General features: G+C 38.2%; 1 protein-coding gene across 2 annotated transcripts; it reads left to right on the top strand.

Annotated features, from left to right (window-relative positions):
* Window positions 1-514: 514 nt before the first annotated feature.
* LOC131251545 (ubiquitin-conjugating enzyme E2 variant 1D-like) lies at window positions 515-19,992 on the top strand. 2 transcript variants are annotated; one of them, XM_058252300.1, is made up of 6 exons: window positions 515-730; window positions 9,428-9,567; window positions 12,566-12,691; window positions 13,158-13,284; window positions 18,849-18,894; window positions 19,307-19,992. In XM_058252300.1, exons 1-6 carry the CDS (start codon window positions 703-705, stop codon window positions 19,311-19,313), a joined length of 474 nt encoding a protein of 157 aa, XP_058108283.1. In that variant the 5' UTR covers window positions 515-702; the 3' UTR covers window positions 19,314-19,992. The 2 variants fall into 2 exon arrangements, with proteins under 2 accessions (XP_058108283.1, XP_058108282.1); XM_058252299.1 differs by lacking the exon at window positions 18,849-18,894 and having other exon boundaries at window positions 518-730.
* The last annotated feature ends 969 nt before the right edge of the window (window positions 19,993-20,961 follow it).

The raw sequence follows: 20,961 nt of genomic DNA, 5'->3' as shown, positions 1-20,961 counted from the left end.
AGGCCCCACAGTCAGGGGGTACACCCACTATGGTGTAAGCCGGGTAACACCTGATCCGCTCCCTTCACGGAAACTGTCTCTAATACTCAAGTCTCAATTCTCTCTGCTAAAAAAGACCAGACGGTGTAGCCCATAGAACAGGAAACGGTAGAACCATCTTGCTCGACGGTACATGTGGCGTGTTAAATTATCATTTGGAGCCGTCCATATACATGGCACTACTTTCGTTCCAAAAATAACGAAAATAAACAAAGATTCTATTGATCCTAGCCGTCTGATCATTGGCCTACAAAACAACAGTAAAAAAACCAAGCTGGACAGTCAACATTAAGGGAACGAAAATGAAGAGAAGGGGTGGACACCACTGTTTAACAGGTCGGATTTTAAACAATATAAGGGATCCGTGACGTGGCCCACGTGATTGGCAGAAGTGATTGAGATGCAACTCTGTCACGTGTACGGTGAGAGATGCTCTAGCATCTCAACTCCACAAATCTCAGGTTCGACCTCTTGTGATGCGTCTCTCTCGTCTTGAAGAGAGAGAAAGCCACCCCAGCTTTCTTTCTTCTCTTCTCTTCTCTTCTCATTTTCTTTGCTTTTAGAGAGAGAAAGAGACCTAGATTTCTCTCCTCCCCTTCTCTCTGCAACTCTCTTTTTACAGAGAGAAAGAAACCCTAGCTTTCTGGTTTTCCAGTCAGGAAGATGGGCTCCGAAGGTTCCAGAGTCGTCGGTGAGTTTCAGAGCCATCCTCTCTTCTTCTCCTCATTCTCTTTGCATTCACCTTCTTTAATTACCATGTTTTAATGTAATTTCAGTAGATTTCTATCTTTTTCTCTCTGATTTTCTTGTTTTCTGAGATTTTTGCAAGATTTCTAGGGTTTCTGCAGTTGATTAGGGTTTTCTAGGGTGAAATTGGAAGTAATTGTTTTGTTTCGGTTGAGTTGGCTTTCAGTTGTTGAAAGAGAGAGATCTAGGTATATCAAGCAATCATTTTTAACGGTGGGATGGGCTTGGACGAAAGGTCTATGCTGTTTCTTCCTCACAGTATGCGTGGTGAGCATGTGAGATGACAGAGACTGTTGATTTGGCGGGCCGCTACATGGATGAGCTTTATGAGGAAAATTGCAGCAATTGGACAATGACCATCCATTTGTTGAGAGATCTGCTGGTTGAGTGTGGACAACTGCTCTAACAGTTGCTTTGGTAGGGCACTGATTGGATGGCTACAACAGTTTGAGCCCCATGTTTTTCTAGGGATGGCCTCTCCAGGTTGATCCTTGGAAGAGCTCAAGGCAAATTTCACGCTTCCTTCGTTGGGCACTATCCACCCCCAAGTTGATAATCTTTTGAAAAGGAAGATGATGATCACCAATGTCTACATTATGTTCTTGTAGAGTTAGGACTCGGGAGTCGGTTGATCATCTCTTCATTCATTGTCCTTTTGCAAGAGAGATGTGGGTTATGTCGGGTTCCATTGAGTGCCTCTTTCTCGCTTGGCACGGGGTGGGATAGGAAAGAAATGGAGGATGCCATGGTGCGTTGCCTTATTGGCCAGCATTTGTGCCTATGGGGAGAGGAATAACCGATGTTTTTGTAATCAGAGTAGGCAAGTTTCGGAGATCTTCGGGATGGCTAAATTGGATGTAATGGAATGGGCCTTAGATATTTAGGCTCTTACTAGGTGCTATCTTTTGTCTTTTTCTTTGGTTGTGTTGTAATTGTGTTTTGGCCTTCTTCTCTTGAATTTTTATTTTTATTTTTTATTTTTTGCGGGGGTGGGGGGGTCTATGGTTATGACGCAGGGATGGGCATGATGGGGTCGATCACCGTCTTCCTCAAAGGGATAACTACTCCGAATCCACGGAGCTTCTCTCGACTCCTCACGGAGATTCCTTAAATCCATTAGGAGAGATAAAAATAGAAATAAATTCTAAACAAATCGGAAATAAATTGATTGATTGCTTGTCTAATATGCATGTGTCCTTGTTACACTATTAATAAAGAAAAAAAAACTAAACCAAAATTCGTAATTACCAAAAATAGCAAAATTCTAACTCTAATAAAAATCTTAATTCTAATAAAACTCTTCTAAAGTCTAATTTCTAAAAAAAAAAATTCAAAATAAACTTTTGCTAGAAGAGTCCTAGCATGATTAAAAGTTATTTCTAAAAAAGAAGAAAAACTAAAACTTTAAAAATAAGAAAATATTACAAAAGGGATGTAGGGTTATGACGCAGGGATGGGCGTGATGAGGTCGATCACCGTCTTCCTCAAAGGGATAACTACTCTGAATCCACGGAGCTTCTCTGGACTCCTCATAGAGATTCCTTAAATCCACGAGGAGAGATAAAAATAGATATAAATTCTAAATAAATCAAAAATAAATTGATTGATTGATTGTTTGATATGCATGTGTCCTTGTTACACTATTAATAAAGAAAAAAAAACTAAACCAAAATTCGTAATTACCAAAAATAGCAAACTTTTGACTCTAATAAAAATATTAATTCTAATAAAACTCTTCTAAAGTCTAATTTCTAAAAGTAAAAATTTGAAATAAACTTTTGCTAGAAGAGTCCTAGCATGATTAAAAGTTATTTCTAAAAAAGAAGAAAATCTAGAACTCTAAAAATAAGAAAATATTACAAAAATCGGAATTACTAAAAATGGTAAATTTTTTCTTAAATTTCTATTTTTGAGTTAAAAGCGTGCGTTTTCTGGCGAAACGGACAGATGCGACCCACTTAGTAAGTCGGTTCACCTCGGATGACCTGTTTCAGTAAAGATTGATTGGTTATGCGCCCTGTAATGATACTCGGATCAAAAGTTATGTCCAATTTACGGTTAACCATCTTTTTGTCCAATCATGCTAAGAATGTATCTGTGCCACGTTTTACATCAGACCCATCTACTTGGAAAAAAACTCGTCCTCAAGTTACTCAAGGGACTTCGCTCATGGTACTCAAATAATTTCTGGCGCCGATGTTTTCTAGACTTTTCCTTGTACTATGCATTAGGCTCTTGAGCTGATACAATACATGTACTCATGCTCTCCTTGACTCGATTGGTATGGATTAGTTTTTTTACTTGTGCCTGCAAAATCTCGCATCATTTCTGATAATGTGGAGAATTAGGCAAACTTGCTCTTGAGACAAGATCACTGTGGTTTTGTATATCTTGTATGGGAGGCAATTCTTTAAGGAGTTCATCGAGCACAATCGCCTTTTACTCCTACAAAATTGGTTTCAAATCCTCTGGGATGTTCACAGGCTTCATATATTTTTTCTTTTCAACTAATGCATCTACATCTCCTGTCTCCTCAGATTGTTTAACAAAATCCTGTTCGGTTATGAGAAACCGTTCCTCAACTTTAGAAGTCTTGAGTTGGTTTCCCGTTCCCATAGGGATGAGGATAGTCTTTCTACCATCATTAATAAATATAATTATGTTATCTCGGCGTCTATGCTTAGTATTAACATTATATCGTCATGGTCGACTAAGTAACATGTGATAAGCTTCCATGTCAACCACATCATAAAGTACTAGATCCTTATAATTTTTACCAATCGAAAATGAGACAATGCATTGTTCGGTTACCTTTATTTTGTTGACTTCCTTGTTCCATCTAATCGTGTTCGGGGAAGGATGCTTTGTCGTAGGTAGTTGCAACTTGTCCACCATCACTTTCGAGATGATGTTCTTGCTACTACCATTGTATATGATTACATCACAAACATTGCTGTTGATGGTACACTGCGTACGGGATATATTGTGCCGCTGTGGATGCAACTCCTTGGAGTTTACAGTAATTGCCTTACGACTAAGGAGTCGCCATGATCCTCGGCCGTTCGTTCTTCGTCACAAACTCCTTCCTTAGTGGCTTTTTCATATTCATCAAAGCCAGGGTCTTCTTCTGCTGCATCACCTTCAGTGCCTCCTTCGTTAATGGTTAAGTAGGCTGTAGAGCATTGAGGGCAAGTGTTTGATAAGTGGTTCGGTTGGCTACAATGGTAACAATTGTTCGGCCTTGGCCGACTGTAAGGATTTTGAATCTTACTTTGACATGTTATTATGGGTGTTATACGTTGAGGCTTAGATGGGCCGCTCCCTGTGTCATGATTTACGGTTGCGTGAGGTTGAAGACATCCTCCTGCTGGTTCTTTTCCTCGCGCCAGCACGGAATCTTACGTGGGACTCGTCATGGGGAGCTGAGTTGAAGGATAAGGCCAAGTAGGGACTCTTGCAAACTGCGTTTTCATCCTACCCACTAATTGAACCGCTTCATCCATGTTTCCAACCGGGTGCATCTGAACTCAGTCCTGAATCATCGATCGTAACCCACCTATGAATCGTGCTACCTTCTGCGAATCAGTATCTGATAGATCATTCCGTGCCGCCAACTGCTGGAATTCTTCGGTGTAGGTGACGGTTTGATTCCCCTGTCGACAATTTTGGTATTGCTGGAACCATACCTGCTCGTAATCACTAGGGAGGAATCGTGATCGAAGAAGACATCTCATCCGTGGCCATGATAAGATGGACGCCTTGTTCTGTCGGGCACGTAAGAGTTGTAATTGCTCCCACCATGTAGAAGCATCGAATTTTAATTTGAATGCTACTAATTTTAAATTTTTATGTTCCGGCACGTCCATGTAATCAAAATATCGTTCTACTTTGATTAGTCAGTTGAGTAAATCTTCCATACACAATAAGCCATTAAAAATAAAAAGTTCGACCTTACCTCGATAGTCTTTTTCAGCACGATATAAACAATCACCTACATGGATTGGTTGCCAGACAAAGTCGTCATCAAGGTCCTCGTCGCCAAAACTCAAATCATCTGAGGTAGCCCTATGATTCACCACTAATAGTGCTCTACGGAAATCAGGGTTGTGCCATATAGCAACTACGGGCGGTTGAGCATCGCCTTGAGCTTGAGGCGGAAATAGTGTATCCACAAGATGGTCGAGGGTTGCCTGCAACCCTTGCATTGTCGACTGACTCTCCCGGTGGAAATCTTCCATTCTTTCCAAAAGATAACGAATCCCTGGATTACCGTCCATAGGATTTTGCTCCATACCGTCATTATTTGCCATTTGTCCGAGATGAGTTCTCACTTCGATACCAATTGACGCAGGGATGTGCGTGATGAGGTCAATCACCGCCTTCCTCAAAGGGATAACTACTCTGAATCCACGGAGCTTCTCTGGACTCCTCATAGAGATTCCATGAATCCACGAGGAGAGATAAAAATAGAAATAAATTCTAAATAAATCGGAAATAAATTGATTGATTGATTGTCTGATATGCATGTGTTCTTGTTACACTATTAATAAAGAAAAAACGAAACCAAAATTCGTAATTACCAAAAATAGTAAAATTCTACCTCTAATAAAAATCCTAATTCTAATAAAGCTCTTCTAAAGCCTAATTTCTAAAAATAAAAATTCGAAATAAACTTTTGCTAGAAGAGTCCTAGCATAATTAAAAGTTATTTCTAAAAAAGAAGAAAATCTAAAACTCTAAAAATAAGAAAAAATTACAAAAATTGGAATTACTAAAAATAGTACTTTTTTCCTTAAGTTTTCATTTTTGAGTCAAAAGCTTGTGTCTTTTGGTGAAACGGACAGATGCCACCCACTTTGTGGTTGGTTCACCTCGGATGGCCCGTTTCAGAAAGATTGATAAGTTATGTGCCTTGTAACGATACCCGGATCAAAAGTTATGGCCAATTTACGGTTTATCTTCTTTTGGTCCAACCATGCTAAGAATGTATCTGTGTTACGTTCTACATTAGGTTAGGATTTGGGAAATTAAGATTTATAATTAGGGATATGGGTTTTCAGCTAAGAGGAATTGAATTGTATTAACTTTGATTGACTGAAAAAAAAAATCAATTTACATATGTAAATGGATATTAATATTTGTTATATGAAATTAAAGAAATTGTGCATGAAATCTCTAGGTATGTGCCCAAGTCCATTTGGGCATTTTGGTCGCACCAAGGGTAGGTGTGCTTGAGGTGCACCTACTTTCTTAAACTATAGTGTGCTGCATTTGTGGAGTCTAATGTAGAAGTGGATATCTTGGTTCCTAACTAAACCAGGTGAATATATTTGATTTTCTAGTTGGCACTAATGTTGTTAAAATTGTCATGATATCTCAAATCATAATAGGGTTGAATTGTATCGAATCGTTAAAAAAAAAAATCGAAAAATGTGAAAATATAAATAAATTACGAAAAATTATAACTCATCAATTATCCATTTCGCATATATATTTGCTAAGAAAAGTAATTCATGTCACGATATTGGCAATTCAAAACTTCTATATGATATACATATCATGGTAGTGTTGAAGAATTCTTGTCTTTCCTTTATGATTTATCTTTCGAGAAATTTAGCTTAAAAAACACACCACTGTCCTTTAATAATTTTACCCTTATGACATTTAAAAACAAAAGAAAAAGGAAATAAAAGAGGAAAAAGTAATTTTACCCTTCTTGAGTTTAGAATTGGGGATATAGGTTTTTTTGGCCAAGAGGAATTCAATTGTGTTGACTTTGATTGACTGAAAAAAAAATAAAATCAACTTACACATGTAATTGAATATATATATATATATATATATATATATATATATATATATATATATATATATATATATATATATATATATATAAAGTGAAATTTAAGAAAATTTTGCATGGAATCTCTAGGTATTTGCCTAGGTTTGTCTAGGCGTTTTGGGCACACCGCGGGTAGGTGCAAGGTATTCTGTATTGGTAACAGTGGCCGTAACGGTCACCATCGTTACTGATATTGGTATTGGCCATAATGGTCGATATGGGGGTGTAACGATCATTATGATTCCTGTAACGGTGGAAAAGCTTTATTTATTTATTTGCCTATAAAATTTTGAAAAAAAAAAATCTAGAAAATATATAATAGTGTAAACATTCCAAATATGTATTCATTTTTTGTTTTAAACATGTTTATGGTAGTGTAACGGTCCACCCTTTGGTGAGAGTGTTGTATTGGGTTGCCTAGTGAATTTATGAACATGGTTATGTGTCTCTAGTGTTCACACATCACAATCAAGCATTAGAGCTAGAAATCGAGAAGAAATGCATAAAGACCACTTTTTTTTTTTAATTTTAAAAAGAAGGCCCTTAAAGCTTCTATTCGTCCAAATCACTTCAATCTACTGTTTTAATCCTACAAATTATGGTTAGAGTGGTTGAAATATGTTATAAAATGATTTAGGAAAGTTTATGGAATGAGAAAAATGAAAAAATGAGGAGAAAAATGGATTTAAATAGAAAAAAAGATGTAATTTTTCGACTGTTATGAGGGTAATGGTCGTTATGTCCGTGATGGCCCTCCATAACGGTCGATATAGTTCTAAAAAATCAACTGCCTTGTTTCACCCTTGTATCGCGTAACGGTCACAACTATTACTTATACGTATCAACCTTTACGACCGTATTGTAACGGATACAGAACCGCTTGGGTAGGTGTGCCTGGGGTGAATATATTTGGTTTTCTAGTTGGCACTAATGTTGTCAAAATCGTTATCATATCTCATATCGAAATAGGGGTTGAATCGTATCAAATCAGAAATCACATCATAACTCGTTAAGAATTTTCTTTTTTCTTTTTAAAAAAATTAAAAAATTTGAAAAATATAAATAAATCAGGAAAAGTTACAAATCAATTATCCATTTTCCATCAATATTTGCTAAGAAAAGTAATACATGTCATGATATTGGCAATTGAGAACTTGTATATGACATACATTATCATGATAATGTTGAAGGATTCTTGTCTTTCGAGAATTTTAGTTTAAAAAGCATACAAATGTTTGTTAATAATTTCACCCTTCTAACGTTTCAATGTTTTTTTCAGCCCTCTTTAGTTTATGTTGGAAAAAATTGCATTTGATTTTGTGGACTGAAGAAAAAGATATTTGGATTTCTTTGTTTTTGAAGATTGAATATCAAAATCCCCTAATCTCCTTTCTTATGAACAAGGTGTTCCGTATCCGTTATGATATGCCCGTAAAGGCCGATACATATGGGTAACGGCCATGACCGTTATGTGATATGGGGGTGAAATGTGGCAGTTGGTTCTTTTGGACTGCATAAGCCGTTACAGGGGCATAACGACTATTACCCCCATAACAGTCGAAAAACGACAACTTTTTTTTTTTTTTTCCATTTAAATCTATTTTTCAAATCATTTTTTCACTTTTCTCATTCCAAAAATTATCTTAGATCATTGTATTACATATTTCGACCAGTCTTATTATAGTTTTTAAGATTAAAACCATAGCTTGAAGTGATTTGAGCAAATAGAAGCTCTGAGGGCCATCTTTTAAAAAAAAATGTAAATAGTATTTATGACTTTTTTCCTTCTTCTAATATCTAGTTCTACTGCTTGATTGTGATGTGTAAACATTAGAGACAATCATGTTCACAAATCCACTAGACGGCCCGATACTACGCTCTCACTAAAGAGTGGACCGTTACACTACCATAAACATGTTCAAAACAAAAAATGAATACATATTTGATATATTTACATTATTTTATATTTTCTAAATATTTGTCAGAATTTTTCGGGCAAAAGAAAATTTTCAACCATTATAGGGTTTGTAACGGTCGTTCCACCCCTGTATTGGTAATGGTGGTGACCATTATAGCCACTGTTACCGATACAAAATACCTTGCTTATGAAGAATAAAATAAATTGACCTTTTTAAACTGTTCTTAAATCTCTCACCAGTTTTAAAAACATAAAATTAAAGCCAAATAAAGTTTATAAAAGAAGAGAACAAGTATAATTTGAATCGTGAATAAGGATTTGGGTGGTAAATTATAGGATTCAAATTATAGAATTGGAGGATTCATTTAAAAACAGACGCAAGGCGGGATTCAAACAGTTTTTTGTTCCCCTAATATTTGACTCAAATCGCAAATCATTGGATTTTGAGTCCTTTGACGACTATGCTTTGCAGTTCATTCTGCCAGATTAGCACAGATATTTTGATGCCAGAGAGAGAGAGAGAGATTTGAGGGTTTATATTTGAGGTTGTGTTGGGGTTGTTAGGGTTTCTGAGGCCATCCATTTAAAGCATTGGAGGGTTTATATTTGAGGTTGTGTTGGTTTTAGTTGGTATAGTTGAGGGTTCATATTTAAGGATGGTTTTATAGAAAAATATGCAGCTTTTAAACTTCTTTTATGTGATGACAGGCTATTGGGTCCTTCAAAACCATAGATGTTGATATTTCCCTTCCTTTCATTGCTTGAGCTAAAGTGGTAGTGGGCATGTTTTTATTTTTATTTTGGTTGTGGTAATTTCTTTACAAGAAAGGAGTTGCTATGTTATTAGTTGTGCCTGAAATTTCATGGTTGTTGGTTCTCAGTTCCTAGGAATTTCAGATTGCTGGAAGAGCTTGAGAGAGGGGAGAAGGGAATTGGAGATGGGACTGTCAGTTACGGGATGGACGATGCTGATGATGTATACATGAGGTCCTGGACAGGAACCATCATTGGTCCGCATAATGTATGTTTTCTCTAATCCTTGACAAACACTTCTGTAAACGATGCAATCACTTTTTCCTCGCTGCTGCATGGTTACCCAATAGTCATTCACATGGATGGCACTGTTTTGGGCTCCCCGGACAATAATTTCCACCCTAGCTTGCTTGGCCTGGCGTGATTATTAGTTGTGCCTGAAATCATGTCCATGCCTGATTTGTAGAGTCACAAATGGGCCTGCAACAGGGCTGGGTGTGAGGGGGGTAACTGGCCTGAATCTGTTTGTTTATTAATTTGGCCAGAAAACTTGGAGCCTGGGCTTGTTGGTTGGCATGAAAATTCTACCCCAAACCTCAGTTATGGCTGGTTAGGCCTGGAAGCCTAACTGGCCAATAGCCGCCAGTGTTCGAAATATCGGTATCGCGCTATGAATCGCACCCTTGGTATATAGATATGTATCGGTTATCGCACGGGAAATATCATTTGTATCGCATAATTTATTGCACTTTTTGAGAAACATAGGGAAACATAGGGAAAATGGTTGAATTTTTTAATGAAACTTTGGGGATTGTTAAAAAAGCTCTTAATACACACTTTTAAATCATAACATCTCAAAAAAAATGCACATAATAAATTTCCTTTGTATAGGGTCCTAAGCTATGCGATGCTTAACTGAACTAATGCAACTATATTTAAATTGAATGCATGACATTTATAAATGTATTAAAGTAAAAATTGAGAAATATACATATCAATGATGGGGACTAGTTGTAGCCTAGACCCCCACATAGAGTTGCTTGACGGGGCTAGGAATAGTAATGCTGCTCCAAAAATCAACAATATTGTGCCCAGGTACTGAGTAAACTCTGTGGGGTCCACCGTGATTTATATATTTTATCCACTCCTTCCATCCATTTTACCATATAATTTTAGGGCTTGGGATGAAAGCATATCCAAAGCTTAAAAGGACCACACTACGGAAAACAGTATGAATTGAATGTTCACTGTTGAAAAATTCCTGAGGGCCACAGAAGTTTTGGATCAAGCTTCGATTTGTGTTTTCCCTTCATCCATGTTATTGTGGTCTTATGAACAATTGGATGACAAATAAACATCACTGTGGGCCCTAGCAAGGTTTCAATGGTGGAAATCATTATTCCCATTGTTTCCTGTGGTATGGTCCACTTGAGCTTTGGATATGCTTTAGTTTTGGGCTCAACCCTTTAAATCAGTTGGAAAAACGGATGGACGGTGTGGATAAACCACATACATTCACGATGGGCCCAAACTCCACGTCAGATTCTACGTTGCATGGATAGCCAAAATCCCTATTAAAGAGGGACGCGGTTTGGCTAGTGACGCTGCCACTGGACGGGGATTAGCTACTGAAGTGATGTCACGAAGTTCTGTGACCCCATTATGATGTACGTGTTGTATCCACACCGTCCATTCATTTGTAAATATCATTTTAGGGAATGAACCAAAGAATGGGGCATATCAAAATCTGTAGTGGACCCCACCACAGAAAACAGTGGGGGTGAGTGATTCACACTGTTGAAACCTTCCTAAGGCCCACCGTCATGTCTATTTGAAATCCAATTTGTTCACAAGTTAACATAGACATGAAGGAAGGGAAAACACAAATATCAGCTTGATTGAACACTTTTATGGCCCTTAGAAGTTTTTAATGGTGGACGTCACTCTCCCCACTGTTTTCTGTGGTGGGGTCCACTGGAGCTTTGGATTTGACTCATTCTTTGGATCTTGCCCTAAAATGATCTCTCCAAATGGATAGACGGCGTTGATACAAAACATACATCATGGTGGGGCCCATAGAACTTGGTGACATCACTTTAGTAGCGAGTCTCGCTACTCAACCTGTCAGTAGCTAATTTGCGTCCCGCTGCCACTAGCCAGGTGGCTAGTGGTCTGTGTTATGTAGGCCCCACCATAATCTATGTGTTTTATATACACCGTTCATTCATTTTTAAAAATCATTTTAATCATTTATCCCATAAATGAGACAGATCAAAATCTCAGGTGGACCACACTAGGGGAAAACAGTAATGATTGAACGTCTACCATTAAAAACCTCCTAGGGCTCACTGTTACTTTTATTTGACATCCAACCTGTAGATTAGGTCAGAAAGACCTGGATGAAGGCCGAAAAAAATATCAGCTTCATCAAATCTTTTGTAGCCCCAAGTAGTTTTTAATGGTGAGAGCTCAATCAACACTGTGTGGCCCACTTGATATTTTGATCTACCTCAGTTTTGGGTCGATACCATAAAATTATCTGGGAAAATGGATGGATGGCATGGATGAGACACATACATCATGTTGGGGTCCACAGAGCACTGACCACTAAGTAGCCAATCCGTTTCCATTAAATAGGGATCGGATTTCACTGTTACAGCGGAGAGGCCGAAGCCATTTTTTAAGAAAGAGGGTTCCATAATGACTGGAACCCTAAAATCCTTGTAAGTCTGCCATTGTCGAAGAAAGAGGGTTCTAGTAGGACTGGAATCCCTGATTTTTCTCCGTTTCCGACACCATTTTCGAAGGGTTGGTTCCGGTGCTTTCGGAATCCCAAATCTCCACGAGTTTTGTGGATTTCTCGCCAAAAATTGCGTTGCCATTTGAATTAAAGAAAAAGAAAATTGCACTTGCGCCGCACGCTGTCGATTGATGGAGTGGCCCACCAAATTCTTGATCCAATTATGCAATCTTCTTCTCTACAGGTACTAAAACTCCCTCTCTCACATTGATTCAAAGATTTATATCGAGGAAAATCGTGACAATATCGACGAAATCGTGACAATATCGATGAATTTTGTGTGATATACAAAACTTTTTTTTTAAAAAAAATTAAATTTTTTTTTTTTCCAAGTGCTTTTTGGGGGTTTCGTATTGCTTGCATGCGATAAAGATATTATCGGCCGATAATATCAATATTGCAAACATTGGTAGCTGCAATGATTCATTTCATTTTGAAAGATATTCATTTCTATTCTCCTTTGCAGACTGTTCATGAGGGACGCATATATCAGTTGAAATTGTTCTGCGACAAAGATTATCCAGATAACCCACCTTCTGTTAGGTTTCAGACGCGGATAAACATGACATGCGTGAACCAGGAAACAGGAGTGGTACTACTCAAATCTGAAAGCTCAGCTGTTTGCTTTAGGAGAGTAGTTGAAAAGGAAATTCATGGCACATTTGCCAACAGCTGCCATGTTTGCTGGATCTGAGCCACTTATCAGGTGGAGTGGTCATGCCATTGGGGAAAATCAGGCTGGTCCTCTCAACAGTTGGACTCGCATGTATGAGAAAAATGGATGATTAGAGAAGACATGACTGACAAGCTATGTTCAACATACATGTTTGGCTCACCTGATGAGGTGGATTTTCTTGATTTTGGCTCAGGTGTTCATGGTGGCAGTCACCTAATAAGCAACCTGGATTCTGTACATGCGTGCTACTTTGGCACCTGGGCAGCATATCACCTCTTCAATCTCTCCTCGTGTGAAGTGCCTCAGCCTTCGTTGATCTTCATTTTCTACTTTTATCCAGGAAAAATTGCAATTGTAAGCTTAGGTTGCATTGATTGACCAGGTTGAACCGGCCTTGTTTCCGATGCTTGCGGATTGGCAGAGGGAACATACAATGGAGGATATATTGACCCAGTTGAAGAAAGAAATGGCGTCTCCTCAGAATCGGAAGCTAGCCCAGCCTCCTGAAGGTGATGTTTCTTTCCTGGGTCTTCTTATTCCTCTCTCTCTCTCTCTCTCTCACACACACACACACACACACACACACACACGCACGAATGACAATGAAAATTATTAGCACTAATCAGAAGGAGATACAAAGAGAAGGGAATAGTGGATGATGAAGAATCATCCCTCTTCTCCCTCCAAAAAGGCAAGACAAAGATCCCTCAAGATGATAAAAAAATCTCCCTCAAGATGCCTAAATCCGACAAAATTACTCCCCCTTTGGCCCTCGTGGAAACCTCAGCTGCACGTTCTGATTTATTATTAAAAATTCTGTTGTTTCTCTCTCCACGAGGACCACAAACAGGGTTTCCACGCTAGAGAGCTTCAACTGTCCCAGGCATAACCCACTATGGCACTACATATAAAAAATGCCCATAAATTGGTATACAACACCGTGTCTTTCAGGAAGAGGGAGCAAACATTCTGATGCAAAGCAACTAACCACTTGCTCTAAAAGCTCGAACTGATAGAGCGTGTCAAATCAATCCCCTTTATCTTATATCTGAGGCCCCACTTCACATAGGTCTCGCCTCACACATGGCACCTGCTTCACAGGCTGCCCACCCCGAGTGTGCCTCCGTTTCACACAGGCCACTGCACTTGAGCCCAGTGTGAAAATGCCCCTGCATTACATTCATTCTGATTATTTTCCTTCTCTGGAGGTTATTGATGGTCAGCACTCTTTCTTAATAACCATGCAAATGCAACTACTCTTGGGTACCATGAAAGTGCCATATGTGAGCCAAAGGGGGGCACTTCAATCAGTAATTTCTCAACATTTGAGGCTGCAGTAGGAAGATTTCAGGGTGAAAACAAGGTTTTGAATATCAGTATTGGTGGGCGCATCGACCGGTTAAAAACCAATACAATATGAGCATCACATATCAATATCTGTCTTGTATCAGTTGACTTTTTTTAAAGCCAAAATATTATGGAAAAATATCAGAAGAAAGGGAGAGATTCAAGAATCCATTCTTCTCTGTGTTTTGAACATGTATTCAATGATATATCAGACTATTCTTTTGTGAGAATGTTGTTTGTTGGGTTGACTTGTTGAAAGTCAAGCAAGCGGGCCCTAATTGAATGTAAATCAAGCATGATTTAGTGAATAGGGTCTAGTCCAATGAAATACAACAAAAAGAAGATGAAAAAGTGAAAAAAAAAAGGTGGTTTACCCCTTTTTTTTTCCTCTCCTAATTTTCTCTTAATGGGCCATTCTGCTTTGATTCTTTGACTCCCACTTTTTAATCCCCAAAATAAGCCTAGATCTAACCTATAATGACTTTTTAAGCTTCCTCAATGATTGGAATGAGAAAAATAAAAGAAAAAAGAAAAGAAAGAGTAAATTTGAAAGAATTAGAAAAAAAAAAAAATCTTTTGCTATTAACCATTGTTGGTGTTGATATGCACTCTATTGGCCGATACCACCCAATGTTTTCCCCCTGTTGCTGATTAACCCTGTATTGCATGTCATATCGAGCCGATATCGATGTGATTTCGCTGTGTAGGTTGATACAACATGGATATTTTAGTCCATGGGTGGGAAACCCACATTTATCCCTCTTCCATCTCCACCCTTCACTGATGCTGCCACAAATGACAACATACCACAGTTGATCTGGAAGCTTGATGAACTCCTCTTTCTCCATGTCAGTGAGTTTTTTTTTTTTGGGTGGGAAGTAGGGGATAGTTGTCACATCCCCATCAAGCTAAAACATTCATCATCATCGAAGCATTATCCCAATAATTAGGGGCGTTTACACGAATTCTGCTCTGCCATTCCACTCTATCAAGGGCCATACCTTCAGTAAGACCATAGTTCATCCAGTCCTTTCTTACTACCAATGTTTTAAATAGCGAATAGTGTGTAGCGTAGTGTTCAACCCTCTAAAGCGTGAGGCATAAGTTACATAGCGTGTAGCGTAAGTTACATGCTACTTCTAGATTTTTAATAAAGGTTGCGCTTGGTTGCACCAATTTCATGATATTCTACAACAAATCAGATTGATTAATAATGAAGTTTAACAAAATTTCATGATATTTGGTGCAACCAAATGCAACTTGAAGTAATAGGAAAGGGCAGTGATTAACTTGAAGTGATAGGAAAGGGCAATGATTAAATATAGTCCTTACCTCAGTGGTAGACTCTAAGGAGTTTCAACATGAGGTCTTGGGTTCGAGACCCATAGGTGGTGAAATCCAACTATGGCGTGCGTGGGTGTGTGTCTAGTGTATGTGTAAAAAAAAGTATAAAGGTAAAGAAAGAGCAAAGAAACCAATGTAACTAATTTTTTTAATTAATTAAATTTAACAAATTAACTAAAAGCATTGAAAAGATTAACTAATTTTTATTGAAATTTGAAAAATGTAACAAATCATTGAAAACATTAATTGATTTAATTGTTGTAGTGAAAAATAACTTGTAATGTGAGCTACGCAAATTAATCATGTAACGTAGGCTACACGTGACTTTAGCTATTTTCATGAGCTACATAACGTTAAGGTTAAGCTACGTTACGTAGTGTAAGCTACACACTACATAGTGTAGCTATTTAAAACACTGCTTACTATCTCAATCCATATCCTTTTGGGCCTTCTCCTTGCCCTTTTAGAATGTTGAACTTCTATTAGCTCACTCCTAACTGGTGCGGTTCTTAGTGCTCACTCCTAACTGGTGCGGTTCTTGGTCTCTATTGCACATGACAAACCATCTAAGTCTACTTCCCCTCATCTTATTACCTATTGGTGTTACTTCTTAGTTCTTTTGAAAGTATTCATTTCTAATTCTATCTTTCCTCGTTTTGCCACTAATCTATGTTAAAGTCCTCATTTTAGCTGCACTAATCTTATGAGCATGTTGTTACTTAACTGCCCAACATTCTGTACTCTTAAAGCATGACTGGCCTTATAGCTATCCTACAAAATTTCCCATAATGCATGGTACTTTCTAGGGGTGTACATCGAGTTAAACCGAGTCGAGCTGGCCTCAGCTTGACTCGGCTCGAACATTGGCTGACCTCAGCTCGAACTCGGCTCGGTTCGGTCAGCAGCTCGGGCCAGCTCGGGTCGAGTTCGAGCCAAGATCGAGCTGAGTTCGCCATTGAGGCATTTCCACAAACACTTGAACTGCAACTTCAAAAACCCACTGTTTTACAAACAGAGGCAATGGTTTTACAGGTGTTTTATCAAACACCTTCTAAGTATCATAAAAACCAAAAAAAAAAAGAAAAAAAGGAGAAAAAAGGTATTTGTTTAATGTACATACCTTGCTCGCCACCGGCCAAACCTTCATTGCCACCAACCACATCTCGTTGAGTCATTTTATCAAACAGTTGGTGAGCAACGTCAATGGCAAAGTAACCGAGTCACCAAACTGGTTCGATCCGAGTTCGATTCGAGCTGGATTCGATCCGAGTTGAGTCAAGCTGGGGCCTGCTTGAACTCATTTTCGAGCTAAAAAAATCGGCTTGACTCGGCTCGAACCGAGTCAAATCGAGCTTTTTCGAGTTGAGTCGAGTGAGCTAACCGAGCTAGCTCGGTTCATGTACACCCCTAGTACTTTCTTCCATTCGTTTGACATGTTCTTCAATCTTACAATCTTGTTGAACAACTTTGTCAACCAAAATAAACCCATATCTTGCATACACTTCCAAACCTCTATTGGTATACCATTTGGTCCGAGGGTCTTTTTTGTTTTCATCTTTCTCAATGCTTCTTTCACTTTATATATTCTAATCCTATAAAACTATATATGTTCTCCAATGTCATTTGAATTATGGTTCCTTCTATCCTTAAGCTCTCAGAGTGGATTTCATTTAACAAGTTTTGAAAATAGCTTCTCGACCTTTCATTGATGTCATTAATTTTTAATAGTACCCTTTGGTTATTGCTTTTCATGCAACTGATGTGATCTAGGTCTCTACCCTTCCTCTATTATTTTTTATAAAGTTTGAAGACATTGTTCTCACCTTCTTGTCTCCAATTTCTTGTAAAGATCATCATAAGTTTTAATTTTAGCCTCGCTCACTACTTTCTTAGCAATCCTTTGGCATTTCTATACTGTTCTTCATCATTTCTTGTCCTTTGCTAGGCTTTGAAACATAAATGTTTCTCATGAATAGCTTTTCGTACATTGTCATTCTACCAATAAGTTCCTTATATAATTGGCTTTACCCTATAGGTACTTCTAATTTCTAAAACATCTTTTGCCAGTTTCCTAATCGACTTAGCCATCTCATTCCAATTTCCACATAACATTTACTTCTTCGATATTCTACTTCTTCCATCAATTTATTTCTGAATAAGATTATTTTTCCTCATTTTGGATTCTACCGCCTAGTTTTTGGATACCTATTATTTCTCTCACTTTGATCTCTTAATGTAACTTCTATAACCATCAACCTATGTTGCGCAGTCAGAATCTCCGGTTATAATCTTGCAATCTGTATATATTGATCGTCCTGTTTTCCCAGGCATAAAGAAATATTTTAGGCTTGTATGATTCACTTTTGAAAGTTATTAAGTGTTCGCCTCTCTTTTTAAATTATGTAGTTTAAAGCATACCCCAACTCATTTCTTCTCCCAGCGCCATATCTTACATTTACACTCTTATATTGTCTACTCTCTTTTCTTACATGACCATTTAAGTCTCCTACAAATATCCTCTTTTCATTTGGAATTCATTGCATTAGTCCATCCATATCTACGTAAAGTTGTCTCTTGATTCTATCATCGAGCAATACCTATGGTGCATATGCACCAATAACATTGATTATCTCTTCTAATATAAGTTTTATTATTAAATATTAATATAATCATATCATTTACTGTCCTAACATCTAGAACTTTATCTTCCACCATCTACCCCATTTCTAATACCACCCTTTTCTTACATCCATCAAATTCTCTAGTTTTGGCCATTTTCCTCTTGGTCTCCTAAATGCAAGCTATTTTAACTCTCCTTCATTTCATCATGTCTACTAACTTCATACTCTTACTTGTTAATGTTTCTATATTCCATGGGGCAAGATGAATTCTATTCTCGTGGACTAGCTTCTTTACCTGCGTGTCTAGAATGGAGTAGAGACCCTCGTCGACTTCTAATAGCAACTGGGTGTTGTTGCAACGTGGTAGTTTCTGGGGACACCCTAGCCAACCCTTGCCTATTTCTTACCAAACCCAGGTTCTGACACAACGCATTGCTTAACGATTATGGCATGAGTTTGGAATGTTATATTGTTTGAATTCATGATGAAGGTTATGGCATAAGTTGGACGCTGACTGCTAATTTGACACAAGCCTACTTTATTTGGGTTGGGACTCGCAACGAGAGCACAAAACTCCCACATGCGCAATGTAATAAACTATTACATTGGTTGATTACAATCAACTGCTATTGAATCTTCTATTACATGAGGTTGATTACAGTCATCGAGTTAGTAGATATGATGAGATAAATTTTCACAGGTTCGGAAGAACAATATATTTGCATGGGTCTTCTTTTTCCACCCCCTTTTACATTTTGTAGGAAATTTGGGCAAGGGAATTTTACAAGGGGCCAACATTCTTTACAGGTTGGGTCCACATGTCAGTGATCCATACTTTTCATCTAGTGTCCCAACTGTAGATGGGCAATGCTGCTAAAACACTTTGGTCTGAGAATCATGACCATTCTGATTATTGGCCTGCAAATGGATGGTGAAAGAGTAAAAAGATCACTCACTGACTATTGGCCTGCAAATGGATGTTGAAAGAGTAAAAAGATCACTCATGATCCATATGCAATGGAAAGGTTCAATCAATCGCTGGGATTGTTCAATGGAGATTTTTGGTCTGCAGCTCATCTGCATTGGGTTTACCAGCAAACAGTTCAGATCACATAAAATGTTAATCGATGGTGCTGGCCTGGACATGGACACTGATGGCTTTTTGTTAATCATATGTTATTACCTTAATTTGAAAAATAATGATTCGTCATGGTTGCAGGCAATGAAGAGCAGAGGACGGATCAGAAGGGGTTGGTGTTTAGGTGTTGTATTCTCTAGATAGAGAAAGATGAACAAGGTAACGTGTATAGGAGGAATTATTTGTTATCTGGCTACATCTTTGCAGAATGTACCTGGTTTTTCAATTTTGACAAGTGGGGCCCTTGGGTTGGTAATCCAGTCTGTTGGTCCGCTGTGTCCTACTGTGGATGGACTGTGATTCTTCGATCTCCTTGAAAGTTGTAGCTTTTCCTGGTTTAAGAAAACTACAACAATGGTCTTCATTCAACTGAAAAATGTTCCACTGTTGGTTGTTAGGATCTTCCAATCTTGGAGATTTTGGGCGCTGTCCATCTGTTGTGGGATGCAACATGCCTCTGGTCTTGGATTACCGAACTACAGGCTCAACTTGTCAGATTTGAAAACCCATCTGCATTCTGCATGGTCTGGGCCATGAGTCATATAATTCCTGTGTATAATGTCTGTACGTAGATGCAATTGCTGATGGATGGCTTCTTTAAAGAAGGCCAGGTCCGGTAGAGATGGGCCGTGCATTGCAAATGCGTGAATAAACTATCGAGACTAAAATACTCTGGTCATACGTGCCTAATAGTGCTCTTGTTGTTATCATTGTTATTATGAGGAATGATCTGCTATGAAATGCCCACAACATATTAGAGCGAGACATTTTCACAGCTGTCCAATGTTTTGTGGGGTCCGCTAGTTGACAGTTCCGCTTAATGGCTGCCTAATCATCTCTGGGTGATTGTGTGGTTAGTTCATGGTGAATCGTTTTCATATTTGTTGCTCATGATGCTGTTTGGGATTGGGGTGGGCATCCAAGGCTGCCAAGTTTCACAAATTGTCACAAAAGACTGGTCTTTTTAACTTGGTTGGTAAGTTTTTCAGAATTGGAAATGATCATATACAGCTTAAAGAGCCCTTTCTTTCCAGAAATCCAATCTACGTATTCAGGATGAATTGGGTGGGCCACATTGGACATTGAATCATACCATCTGCTGCCATCTGTTGATTGATTCGAGCATTGTGGCCGCTCCAAAGAGTGTATAATATAGCTTGATCTTTGTACAAAGTGATCTTCGTGGTGTGGTGCGTTTTTTCCACGCATGGATGGCCACATAGGTAATGGGACATTCACTGCATTTGTTTTTGTTTTTGTTATTTTGTTATTTTGTTATTGTGTTTTTTTTTTAATTAAAAAAAAAGTAATATAAAATAAAAATAAAAAATCAAAGGATTGGATCATGGATGAATGGACAATTGCTCATTGATGGTGGGGGATTTTGGCATCTGTTTCTGTTCTCCAAGATGGGGTGCTACGGGTGAATGTTTGTATGGAAATGTGACCTATGGCTTAGTGATTCAAGATAGTGATGCTATGGAATTGCTGTGGATAGCCTACTGTACTAGCTCTTAAGAGGGAAAAAGCAGGGACTGTCAATTTGTGGCTAGCAAGTGGGCAGTCACAGAAAAAAGAAATTGTGAAGCAACGGTCCATGTTCAATGGAAGATAAAGCTAAACAGTTGGGGCTAGGATCTTGTACCAGGGGGGTGATTTTTTTTCTTTTTTTCTTTTTTCTTTTGTGTGGGCCATTTAGGACGAGCCTGTAATATGATTGGTTTAGATCTCTGGTA

This window comes from Magnolia sinica, chromosome 7 (genome assembly GCF_029962835.1).
Source record: "Magnolia sinica isolate HGM2019 chromosome 7, MsV1, whole genome shotgun sequence".
NCBI classification, from domain to species: domain Eukaryota; kingdom Viridiplantae; phylum Streptophyta; class Magnoliopsida; order Magnoliales; family Magnoliaceae; genus Magnolia; species Magnolia sinica.
Note: the sequence above shows the minus strand (reverse complement) of the source record. Positions and strands in the feature narration are given on the sequence as shown.